This window comes from Oryzias latipes, chromosome 4, assembly GCF_053564925.1.
Source record: "Oryzias latipes strain Hd-rR chromosome 4, Olatipes_Hd-rR_3.1".
Classification (NCBI taxonomy): Eukaryota; Metazoa; Chordata; class Actinopteri; order Beloniformes; family Adrianichthyidae; genus Oryzias; species Oryzias latipes.
The window spans coordinates 20,204,993-20,218,623 of NC_136240.1; the positions used below are offsets into that span (position 1 = coordinate 20,204,993).

General features: G+C 37.9%; 1 protein-coding gene across 2 annotated transcripts in view; it reads right to left on the reverse strand.

Annotated features, from left to right (window-relative positions):
• Positions 1 to 13,631, reverse strand: part of LOC101169846 (ephrin type-B receptor 1) — a 92,341-nt gene that overhangs the window by 55,084 nt on the left and 23,626 nt on the right. For both annotated transcript variants that reach the window (XM_011474166.4, XM_078946034.1), the window contains exons 2-5: positions 9,234 to 9,298; positions 8,337 to 8,627; positions 8,042 to 8,260; positions 6,291 to 6,471 (exon numbers count right to left, since the gene is read on the reverse strand). In XM_011474166.4, coding sequence (XP_011472468.1) covers positions 6,291 to 6,471; positions 8,042 to 8,260; positions 8,337 to 8,627; positions 9,234 to 9,298 — 756 coding nt within the window. The remainder of the gene's footprint in view (positions 1 to 6,290; positions 6,472 to 8,041; positions 8,261 to 8,336; positions 8,628 to 9,233; positions 9,299 to 13,631) is intronic.

Here is a 13,631-nt window from a genome sequence, read left to right on the forward strand (position 1 = left end):
CAAACCCTTTCTAAGATCCCAAATAATTCCTATTTTTTTCATTCTTAGACAGAAGTTTTCACATTTTCTCTGTTAGGTGAGAAGAGGAACAAATACAACAGAGAAGAAAAATGGAAACTAATAAAATGACAATTAGATTGATGTGGCAAGTAAACAAATACATAAATATGTGTTTTGTTTATCAGTTTTAATCATCTTATGCAATTTGTTTTTTCTTTCCCTGTTTGAGATGACTGTTTATCTTGATAAAATGTCAGAGAACGATCAATATGCAAATGCTGCATAGATTTATGGGTGAGGTGTGTAGGGAATCACAGAGCAGGCTTTTAATGAGGTCCAAGTTAAGAACATGGAAAGACAGATTGAAGATTGTCAGAGTTGCAACAGCACAACTATAAAGAAATGTAAAAAAAGGTTAAAAGAAAAAAGAAACTGTTGTTTTTCTTTGTTTGGCTGATATTTTTGTACTAACACAATTTGTAACAGAGGAACATGTTCTCTTCCCCTGGGTTATCCATAACCCAGAGCTTTATGAAAGCCCACTCACATGAAAGTTGAAATATACCTCAGATTAGATCTCAGGATTTCATCAAGCTTGTGCGTGAACAGTTTTATAACTGACTGACTGACTCCAGAAAAATAAAAAAATCTGTCTCTGTAAAAAAGTCCACTAAAGCACATGAGCTTCCTTTCAGAGCCTTCTTGTGCATAACAGTGTGTCCTCTATAGAACGGAAAAAAAATAGATGCAAGCTGCATGCAGATTGCATATATGGTAGGATCACATGTCTGCAAAGGCACAGGTTAACCAGGTCACAATTAACTTTCTTAAATAATCTTGTTCCTTATGTACAGCAATGATTAGGTTTCCACACCTTGTTCACATAAATTATGCAGCATTTAAGCTATCATACTCTATCATCTAAGCTGACCTCCCAGAAAAAGACACAAACAGAAAATCATGTACAACTGGAACTATTTCTTGTATGGCCAAAAAACAAACAAACTTTTAAACGAACATTTAAATCAAAAATAGGAGAAAAAAAAGACTTAGATGGAATAAAGCTTAATGATTCCATTATATTCGCTTTTTCATTGAACACATGCTCGTATAAAAAGCGAGATTAAGATTAATAAAGAATCTCCCTGGAAAACAGCTTTCCACTCTGTGATTTGCCATTACTCAGGTTTAGGACCCTTTAATAAGATAAATGCATCTGTGGTCTTGATATGTTGTTGCTAGCATTTTATCATGATGTCAATGATGCTTCCATAAAGTTCCAGTGGTGTGACATATGTTCCTGTCAGTTAACTTTAATGGAAGGTAACCACTTTGATTTTGTTTCATTTTCTTTTTATAGCCCACACTTTTTCATTGAAAGCAAATCGAAAACATTAATCATGACTTTAATGCGCGGGTAAATTTCAATTGGAAAAAATAAAAGCATAAAATAAATACTCAGAGGATGCCCTCTGGAAACCCTACTTTCTTTCTAACATATAGAAAAAAAGGAAGGTTTTTCTGATCTTTTCACTTGCTTAAATTCTGGAAGACTGGTTAAAAGGCACTTAAACTGGAAAGCTTTAAACTGATCCCAACTATTGAAAAATATCTGAAATATTAGACATTAATGAAGACAATATTTTGGGTTAGCTTAAAAAACTCCTAGTATAATAGTTGTTTTGCTCAATCCATTTTCCAATCTTTCATGTTTGTTAAGCTTCATCATTTATAAAAGTCTACCTGCCCTCTCTACAGGATAGTCAGAAGCCCCGTGCACGTTCCTTTCCTCCTGTCTTCAATAGGCCGATAGACATCTGGCTTGTCAAGGTCATTTATTCAACAATCTTGCTCATACACATGGGGCGTGTCACCATGGCAACATGTCTTGCTCACCTATCCTCATTACTTATCTCTCGATGCCTCCCTTTGGTCCCTGTGTTTGCACGTTTATGGATTCCAAACTAGAAAACAGTCATTTGGTACAATATGTAAGTACCGTTTGCGGGTTTTGCACTTACTTGTAATAGAGTGACCTGTTAGTTTGCTGTTCTAAAAGAAGCGTGGCGCCACACATTCAGTAGGTGGTAGCCAACCAAAGTTGGCAAACATTCTGTTTATGCAATAATTAAAAACCTACTGGTTTAAAATGGATTGTTGGGCTTCTAACATGAAAAAGAGCATGCATCAAATTTGAAGTCCAGTGCACTGGAAAAAGGGTGAGATTTTTCTTTTTTTTTTCAAAAACACACTTTATCTTTTGCTCTTTTAAGCGTACCCACAAAGACAGAGAGAAAGAGTCAGACAGTGCCAAACACACACACACACACACACACACAATGGATCCCGCTCTGATCATGAGCCAGTTTAGCCGTATGGTTTGTGCAATATGGTGATTTGGTGAAAAACAAACACCATTTTCGTGGCTTGACACTCTCAAACCTTCACACAAACACACAAAAAGAGACCATCTGTCCCAGTAGTGAAGTCCAGCTTCCTGCCAAGTTGTTATCAGTTGATTGGGGAAAAAGGACGCAAAAAACAGATTGAGGAGAAAACTGCAAGATATGATCTGTCATACTATGCTTGAAACTGCAAGTAATGGTAAAAGCAAACGTGTTTACGCAGTCATCGCAGAAGCAGTCAACACGTCAGATTAGTTTGTCTTTGATTTAGGTCTTTAGATGGTAAGCATATCCCGCTGAGCGTCACTTTTGATGGAAGCAAAGCTAACATGCACAATGAGTCTTTTAAAATAACATAGTGGGATACCTGAAAATTGAAAGAAGTGCAGGCAGGTGTCTACTTAAAAAAAAAAACTTTCATTGTCTTCCCTCTGCTGTGTTTGACTTACAGTCCAACATTTATCATGGTTCACAGGACTGGATCATCACAATTCTCTTTCCTGGGAACCATTTTTGCATGCAATAAGAGCCGGGCATTCTTAATATGTGATTGTAGACTTCAATGCCCCTTAAACACTTTAAAATCATCATTCATTCATTCATTTTCTATGCCGTTTTTCCCTTTCGGGGTCACGGGGCTGCCGGAGCCTATCCCGGCCACTTGTGGGCGAAGGCAGGGGACAACCTGGACAGTCTGTTGCAGGGTAGAATGTCCACAATCACACATCCATTCACTCTCACAGTCATACCTATAGTCAATTTATAGTTGCCAATCAACCTATGAAGCATGTTTTTGGATGGTGGGAGGAAGCCGGAGATCACGGAGAGAACCCACGCATACACAGGGAGAACATGCAAACTCCACACAGAAAGGTCCCCCACTGATGGGCTGTGAGGCAAGAGCGCTAACCACTGCGCCACCGTGCAGCCGAGACTTTAAAATAGTTTTAGGAAACAGAAAAACGTGCATGGTAGAACAGAAGCTTTTTTTTAAACAAACCTTAAATAAATATTAACTAAGAGTCATGTTGTTATCAAGTTTATTATGGTTTTAAACTTCGATAATTTACTATTCATACACAAACAAAGTTTCTACTTGTGTCCTCTTAATGGAAAAGTCACCTCACCAAACAATTTTTTGTAGACCACAATTCCAAAACCACAATTAAATACTCTTTTGTTCACTAAATAAATTTTGAAACACAAATCTATCAACATTAAAATGTGATAACAATGACTAGATTATAAATTGATCAAGTGATTCAAAAATCTTTCCTAATGTAGCATAATTTTGCACATGTTTTTAACTTTTGATACTTGATGAAATTTTGCTATGAAAATTCCTGAAACAGTGTTGTCTATTTTATTGATATAGTATTATGTTTATTCATATGAATGGCTTTTATAAGTAACATAATCTGCATATATTTCAGATGACTGATCTGCATTTGCCATGTTGATTTCTAAAATAGTTATTTTTGACGTAATACTTAAGTAATTCATCTTTGTCATGTGCTTTATCGATATCTTATAATTTTTAATTCTGTCTGATAAAACCTAAGAACCGGATATTGATAAATCATGTAATAAAATGGTTATAGTATAACGGGGTGGGATTATATAAGTTTGCTTCCTTCCACTCCCTTTCCAGCAATATTTATTAATATTTATAATTATCCTAAGTTTGATTAGTTACTGTATGAATGTATAACTGATGATTATATTGCTGTTGTGTATTATTTCTACCTAATTGCTTGAAATAAACCATTTCAATTAAAAAAATAAACAAGAACAATGAATGGAAGCACAATTCATTACCATTTATCCAGACTATCAACATTCATACGTGGGGCAGGATTTTTTTACCCTTTTAATATCAAGCTTTGGCTAATACAGCCCTAACTATACAGTAAAGAGCTCAAATGTCCTTTAAAAAAAGTGTGTCCAACTGAAATGACATCAATTCAATGGGTTGAATTGATGTCTTTTCTGGGTATGACTATGCATCCTTTTCATATCATGCAAAGTCCTATCCAGAAACGCTTAAATCACATTCCCCAGATTTTGCTTGAGTAACTAAATTTACCCTCTCTGGGTGGGGGGTGTGCTCCTGCCCCAGGTGGAGGAGTTTAAATTTCTTGGGGTCTTGTTCCCGAGTGAGGGAAGATTGGAGCGTGAGATCGACAGGTAGATTGGTGTGGCGTCTGTTGTTATGCGATCGCCGTACCGGTCCATTTGGGTGAAGAGAGAGCTGAGCAAGAAAGCGTAGCTCTCAATTTACCAGTCGATCTTCGTTCCAATACTCACATGGGTCATGAGCGAAAAAACAAAGTCCCGAGTACAAGCGGCTGAAATGAGCTTCCTCCGTAAGGTGGCTGGGCGGTCCCTTAGAGATAGGGTGAGAAGCTCAGTGACCCGGAGAAAGCTTGGAGTAGAGCTGCTGCTCCTCCACATCAAGAGAAGCCAATTGAGCTGGCTCTGGCATCTGGTTCAGATGCCCACTGGACGCCTCCCTGGGAAGGTGTTTTGGGCACGTCCCATTGGGTGGAGGCCCCGGGAAAGACCCAGGACAAGCTGGACAGACTAGGTCTTTCAGCTGGCCTGGGATCTTAAACGACTTCGAGCTACATTAAACTAGAATTAAAGGTTAACGGATTTAGATTGCATCCTGTCTATTGTTAGTTTTTGCTAATCTAAACCTCTCATTTCTTTTTAAGAAATATTTTGTGCACAATTTAACTCTTACAAACATGTCAATATGAGACTTACCCACAATTCCTCATGACACAACTGTTTTACAAAAAATAAATAAATAAAAACAATCAGAATATAGAAAAAAGTGAAAATGTTGTCTGTGTAAAACACAAACTGCCATCAACAGTTCGGCAAACAATTCAGTCTGTCTGCATAATAGGTTTAACCCAAGGCAGACAGTCGACTATCAGTCTCTGCTTCCTTTTTCATATCTTTTAGCTTTCAACCTCTCTCAGCCTCCCCCAATCAAACTTTCTTTCCTTGTTTTTTTTGTGCCCCCTCTACTTCTCTGTACTCTGAAAGTTCAGTACTAATTTGCAGAAGACTAATCTGTCTTGAACACGCTAAACTAATTAACATGGGATGCAGCGCACTGACTTATCATATCCCCATATGCAAATACATCACACAGCTTCACACGTGCACCCTCACATTCAATCAAATGAATGAGACTCTCCAGGGAGAATAAGAAATGATGGGTACTACTGTAGAGAGGAAATGGGGAAAGAGGCCAGATATAAAAAGGAAGAAAAAGAGGTGCAGATATCTGGAACATTGAGGAAGAAAAGCTATTTCTGTAACACATTCATCCAAGTGTGCCTCAGCAAATATTAACATATGGAGCATTGTGTGCAGAACCCTCAGGCTAAGATGTATCAGAAAGAGCCCTATATGTGCATAACATTATTCAGCTAAAAGTGCTAAAAAGGCAATACTCTGTCCTGTGCTGGTCAAAAAAAAGAGCATTTTCAGCAGAGTTTACACAAACAATTAACTGTAATATGTCCAGTTATGATGTTGTTATATATATCAAGTCAGAACAGAACAAATGTACTATAAGTTATATTTTCTTTTTAAATTTGTGGTGTTTTTTTGTTTGCACATTCAGTCATTATCGTAATCTTCTTGCCATTCATTGTGTTGAGGTGTGGATTGCAGTCTGAGTAACCCTACTGAGGCTGAACGCTGCAAAGATGGTGGATGCATATTGATTTGCTGTCATGCCGCCTTGTTGGTCTTTTACCCAAAACAATATGAAATGTATGCACAAAACAAGAGAGTTTGCTAAAGTGAAATATTCCTAACCAAATTCTTTTGTCACTGAAATTTCTGTTTAGAGAAAATGTTCACCTCGACACACGTTGCTGCTGTCTGGTTCATAGCCTGCCTTGCAGCTGCAGCTGCCGATGGGTACCATCCACTCTCCGTCTCCGTTGCAGTAGAGCTTTATAGGCACGTCCACCTCCTCTGCATTTTCTATGCAGCTTCCTCTAGCAATGACTAGTGAGGTGGACTCTGCTCCTGTCAGCGTCTGCAGCATCAAAAGACATAAAACAATCAGTCTCTTTTCTGAGAATCATCTAATAATCCTTTTCTTCATATGTGAATTAGTCACATTTTTTTGTCTTTCTGCATTAAAACATTTCTCTGATCATCACATTTTAGTTTTTTTTTTTTAAATGTTTCATTTTACATTAACTTAAACCAACATTCTTTCACAGCTTTGTGTTTGTGTATGGAGGGGTCATGTGTTTATGTATATTTGTGTTTTTCCCCCAAAGAAATACCTTTTAAAAAAAATGAGAAAGTTTAAAAACAAATTTTAAGTCACATGAAAGGAGAGTGAAGTTAATGCTGCTTGTAAGCTATGTTCTTTTGAATAGAAAAGTTTCTAAATGATAAACTGTGCAGGTTGTACCCCCCCCCCCCCCCCTTTACCCAACAGTGACTACGGATAGGCTCCAGCAACCCTGTGACCCCAAAAGAGATTAAGCGGATTTAGAAAATGGATGGATGGTTGGAACTTTTTTAATCAGTGGCAGAAGTTCGACTAGCTGCAGCATGAAGCCTCCCAAAGGCTTTCTGGGTCGGCTCTGGCTGTGTGTGAGCTGTGACGGAGATGCTTCACTTAGTTCAGGGTCTAGATTAAATAAACAGTGTGTTAGGAATGATTAGAAACAGAATAGTTAGAAACTCCCTTTTTACATTTTATTATACTAACTTTTACCTTTTATCACATTAATGACTTAAACTGGATTCACTATGTATTATCATCTCAAAATTATATTACACTCCAGACAGAGCAAACATTCCTTTAACATCCTCCCTTTTCATCTTTGTGTGTTCTGGTGTATGCGTTCTGGCAAATGTCTGTGATAACCCCAGAGAGATCTGACACTTTAGGTGCTCTGACCTTCGAACATCTAGCCTGCAACAGTCTGTGGGTGGGTTTTTCACACCATGATCCATCGAATGAGGTTCTGAATATGCAAATGCAAGGTATATATGTCAACCCTTTTTCCTGAACCCCTTCGTTCGGACTTTGAATGCGCCGTGGTCATCTGTCTGTAACCCTGCGTACAAATCTGTGGTCTTTGTGCGGAGTAAACCTAAAAAAGATAAGTTACTGTCTTTTGAGTCATTATTCATTATTTCTGTGTGCAAGAAACTGACGGGGTTACGAACTAATACAATACAGTCCTTTCTAGACAATCCAGTTTCTTCACACAGTGCTTCCAAGGGTTAGTATTTATTAAATTAGATAGATATAATCTTTTAAATTCTACTTAATTTCTAAAACAATTTTGTTTCAAAAGTTGATCAATTAAAAAAAAAAAATCAAATTTGCATACATATAAACTTAGCTCCCATTATTTTGGCTTAGTTCCTGCTTGATGAAATGAAAGAACTTTTCACAATCCTTTTTTGTTTTGTTTTTCTATATAGTTTATCTTCTTCTAATTCATAATTTTCCACAGAAAAAAAACCCTTCTTTTTATGATTTCTGTAGTAATTCTGATGTTACATGTCAATCTTTATTAATCAATGAAGCTCTACATCAGTTGCTACAAATGCTGAAAGAATCACTTTGCTGTTCTCACCTCTGGGAAATAAGCAAAGTTTTGCACAATGCTGGGACATTTCTTGTAGAAAACTCTGACAGCCAGAAGGGACATGCAGGCACCCAGGTCCTGGAAAGCCAGATGGAACCCTCTTCCTTTGGACAACGGGCCAAAACTCCGTACTTCTGTGTTCACCTTCATCAGTCTCCCTCCAAAGTCAACCTGGGAGAAGCTCTCATCTGCTGCTATAGTGTCCACCTGACCAAGAAAGGAAAAAAGATAAATCAAAAGGAGATCAAATAATCCTTTACAGGTCTTGTTTGATGATATTTACCTTTAGAAATGGTGCGTTTGCCCAGTATTCCACTCCCCTGTTGCCTGCTGTTTCTCTCCTGTCTGTTTCCAGGTAGTAGAGGTTGAACGTCTCTTTGCAGGAGCCCAGAACATTGGGTATGGAGGCACAATCCCGGACAGTGAAGCGGATCTCCACGTAGATACGTTGTGCGGCCCGTCGGTCGATGTACGTGGTGAGCAGCCAGTTGTTCTGGCTGGGCTCAAACACGTTGCACACTTGGTATGTCCTGATGGTGTTGAGGTTCTCATCATATCCACTCACCTCTTCCCACTGGTGGCATTTTTTTTTTTTGTGTGAGGCAGGGCAATAGTTGTGAAGCAAGAGAGAAACACAATGAGAAGCTAAAAAAGCTAAAACACTCAATGGATTTAATGCAGCCTGACACATTTGAAACTTTCTCCATTATTTCCCCTCCTGCCTCCAATTTCTTATTTCCTTCTTCTTGTTTTCTCTCCTCAACCTTGCTCCATGCTGCACAGGGACAACCATCCATCACAATTAGAGCCCCTCACCTCGAACACAGTCCACTGTGACCAGCGAGATGCTGAGCCAGAGCAAGAAGAAGCTAACTGAGTTTAACAAAAACAGCGTGGAACAACCTCTTCTGTTCCATTCCACTTAATTTCATTTTTAGTGTTTGTTGAATTCAGACTCCTGAGTGCTACACTGCTATGATCCCTTGGAATGCCTTCTTTTCGGCGTTAGCAGTGGTTAATTGGTGTCACCTTGCCACTGTAATTAAAAATTTGAATGACTCGTTAATGGACCACTGTAAAGTGTTCTCAAACCGCTTTCCCCACAGGTGCCGGCACACCAACACACACATGCGCACACACCACACACACGAACAGTAAACCGTTGCACAATGGCTCTTACTCCATTGGCAGGAAACGATATCCAGCCGAGCTCAGCTGTCGCAGTCCTTGTGTCCATCACTGTCTCTGTCAGAGGGACAAAAAAAAAGAAAGAAGGGAAAATAATGAGTAGCAGAAGGAAAAAATGCACAAGTTTAATTAAAGTTGCCATCTTGAGCACTACTTTATGATGCATGTCTTTCATATAAAAAAAATGTTATTTGCATACTGTCTGCAGTGCACTTCCCCTTTGTTCTGGCTTTGATAGAAAGAGATAAGAATCCGTTTGATACAGCATAAACAAATGCTCTATTGGAATGATACAATGGGGACAAAGGTAATCCATGTAATCCCATTTTAATTTATAACTACTCCTTTAAAAGAAACAGTTCTGCAGCCTCAAAAATAATAAAAGAAAGTACCCTATATTTTAATTATGAAAACCTAATTAATATTTTAGCAACTACACCTACCTCCGTGAAAAGCTAAACTTCTATCAATTTGCCTGCAACATCAGATATTAAAGCAAAGACATCAGGAGAGATCTTATTGATTTTATTTTTCCTGCCAGTAAGACTGGAAAGGGTTTTAGGCCATTTTCAAGCAACTTGAGGTCATTTGAAGATAATCTTTTCCCGTTTATTTACACAATGGGAAAGGATCATTTTCAAAAGGAAAGCATTCAGGGTAGTTGCCAATATTTTTCCCAGAAACAGATTTCATTGCAAGTTAACATCAGATCAGACTGTATTTAAAGCAAAATGACAAAGACAACTGCAACTCAAACTGCAGTTACATTTTACAGAAAGAGGGCAAAACACTGCATTATTTGTAGTATGCAGACTAAGCAGAGCAGCTATAAACACAAAGACACCTTTGAAGATTTATTTACTGGTTATTGGATTGGCTCATTTCATAAAGGTTTCAAGCAATCATTTATTTATATTTCCTTTTTTTTTACCATTTTGTTGTAGATTTTCTGGTCTGTTTGGGATTGTTGTCCTTAGCTACACCACAATTACAATCAAGATTTGACATCCAGCTTTCCATTTCATTCAACAACATTGTTTTTATTTCATGGCAAAAACCCTGACAGGAATAAGTCCAGGTATGGTGTAAGCAAAGAAAAAAATCTTCATTTTTAAGGATGCATTTGAGCCCAATTTATGAACGTAAAGACCTTGGTTGTTTTTTTCCAACATAAAAATGTCACAAATTTTTTACCATCTGATGCTTTAAAGATTTTTTTTATGCAATGAACCCATTTAACCCCATTGTATATTGGGAGTGCAGCACACAGCAGAAACTGCACCCTTTTCTTTATTTTTGTTATTTTTGATTGGCAATCTGTTCAACACAGATGTGAATGCAGCACATGCACTTTTCTGCAAGTTTTTAAAACAAAAAAAGCTGTTGTTTTTTCTAAGCAAGTACTCTGTCCCTGCAGAGAAACGGGAATGGATGATGGACAATTGTGCTAACAGGTGTAACTTTACGGCTCACTGCCCAGAAAACATTACATTACAGGTCAAAACGGCTTCAAAAGCACAAAGAGCACCCATATCATATTTTTCCAGACCACATGAATGTTCTTACTACCCGTCACATAATTTGCCCACTAATGTGGGATCAGTCAGCAGGAGTAAATGACCGTACACCTCTCTCAGAAATGTCATTTTTTCTGGACAGCAGAGAATTCCAGTAAATCCGAAAAATTCAGGCTTCACCTGAAATGCACAACAATTTTACAGCTGGTCTTATCTTTACCTTCTTTTAAGGGGTTGAATGTGCATGTCCTGTTAAGTGTTGAACTTACTGCACAGCATTCTGTCCTCTATCAAAGTGTCAGGACTGATCTCTAGTGTTCTTTCATGTTTATCTTTTGGTTTCCCATATTTCCAGTTTTTACATTTATTTTGTTTTGCCATGTTTCACTCAGCTTTTTAAGTCACAACTTTGACAGTAAGTCACTAATAACATTTTTAAAACTTTCATGCTGTTGCAAACCTTGACATGAATTTGTCATACATCTAATACAGATTTAAGTACAATAGGAAATATTGAAAACTATTTTTTAAAAACACTTTCTGATCTCCTTTGTGTGCTTCTCTCCAGTTTTTATCTGTTAACAAACCTCTGTCAATCTACAGTAAAAAAAAAAATACCACTTGGTCCACTGATGGGCCTTTTTTAATCGTAATTTAATGCTAATGTGGGTTTCCCTGTGTTTTGTGTAGCTGACCTAACTTAATGTATTTAAAATTAACACTGACACAGCCCAGCAAGCGGACACACTGAGAAGCTGGAGCCAACATAAGTAAGCTGGCAAGCCCATAATACAGACCTTAGCATGGTGGTGTTTCTAATAAAACATGGCAACAGACTGCAACGACATCACACCATGAGGCAGCCGTGGGCAAGCAGCCCTTTCATTCTCAACGTGAGCTCCTCTTGCACTCTTTCATGCTGTCACACTACCTCTCATTATCTGCTCTCCTCCTCGTACTCTCCCTATGTGCATCTTTTTCCTCGCTCCACCTCTCTATAGCTGTTATCCTTTGTCTACCCAGGATGCTCCTTTTTTTCATCAATGAGCTCACCTAATTACTGCAAAACCCAGTTTTTCCAACTCTCCCTGGAGATGGAAGGACATTTTGATAATGACATGCTTGCCATGCAAAAATGAATGAAGCTAACAGTGACGGATGTGATCGATTTATAAATTTGCTGATTATTGAAGCTTGGTGACAGTTTGTGATAAAAGCAACAAAAACAGTGACATGCAGAAGATATCAGTTTTATTTTGTGCAGATATTTTTAATGTTTGTTGGGGAATCTGGGTAAACGTGAATGATTAAACATTTTGAGCAAAAGGGAGTCAACAGTGAGAGATTATTGGCAAGAAAGCATTACACAAAAGTTTTGCAAGAAGGGACATGATCTGAAAAAGGCTTGATTCCCATAATAATTGATAGAAACAAGTATATATGCTTTGGAAAAATAAATCAGATTTGTTAATTGCACAAATACATTTGCAAACAATTCTGCTTCTTATAAGCACATCATGAAAACGTTGATGTTCCTTACAGCATATGTCAAGAACACATTTAGGGAAATTCTTACAAGAACATTTGTGAATGAGGGTTAATGTTACTAGATGGTGGTGGCTTGATAAGGCAGGAATTAACTTAAATCCTTAGAATATTGAAAGGGCTGCTTGGTGGTGCAGAGCTTAGCACTCTCACCTCACATGGTTCAATTTCCAGCTGGGACCTTTCTTTGTGGAGTTTGCATGTTCTCCCTGTGCATGCATGGCTTTTTCTCCCATAGTTCTAAATTGCCTCTCAGTGTGGTTTTTTGACCCTTCAATAGACTCCCAACCTGCTCAGGGTGTAACTAGCTTTCGAACAACAAGCTGAGAAAGACTTCATCGAAGCCTAAACTTCAAAAAGGCTTCTGCAGGTTCAGAAGATGGATGGATGGATGGATGGATGGATGGATGGATGGATGGATGGATGGATGGATGGATGGATGGATGGATGGCTGGCTGGCTGGCTGGCTGGCTGGCTGGCTGGCTGGCTGGCTGGATGGATGGATGGATGGATGGATGGATGGATGGATGGTTGGATGGATGGTTGGATGGATGGATGGATGGATGGATGGATGGATGGATGGATGGAAATAATACTAGAAGATGGAAGTTAAAACTTAGACATTTCACGTTATTTGTTTTTTTTATAAGACTTCTTCACAATCTCAATTGTTAAAACACTTAATTAAAAGTGAAAAATAATAAAAAAAGAACAAAAATTAACTATTTAAAAAGTAGGACTGTTTTTCCATACTTTACCGTGTTGACTAGTAATAAAGTAGTTCCCTGCACATGAGGGTTTTGCTGACCAAACTTGCCATTTATATAATTAAAAAGATGAAACAAAAACCTCCTTTACCTAATACCCTTAATTTAATCAATTAAAACATACTTTTGCTTTCTAAATATATATATATATATATATATATATATATATATATATATATATATATATATATATATATATATATATAAATATATATATATATGTATAGACACCTGTGATTTTGAACGTTTTGTTTGTCCTTTCAAACAAATTCCTTAAGAAGGAGCATGTATTTGTAAACCCTCTTGTGAATACATCTTTATAGGAAAAGTCTAATCAGAAGAAAACAAGACGGTATTGTTTTGGAGTGTCTGTGCCGGCCTTATTAAAGTCTGCTCATCATTCTAATTAACAGCACACAACACACACCCTTTCTGCACATAATAGGGCACATTCAACAATCACCCTAATTACTTTTGACACATTGGAGGATGTGATTGCAGAGAGCCTTCCACCCCCACTGAGGTGCATTCCCTCCACCCGCGCTACACCGTGAACAAAGC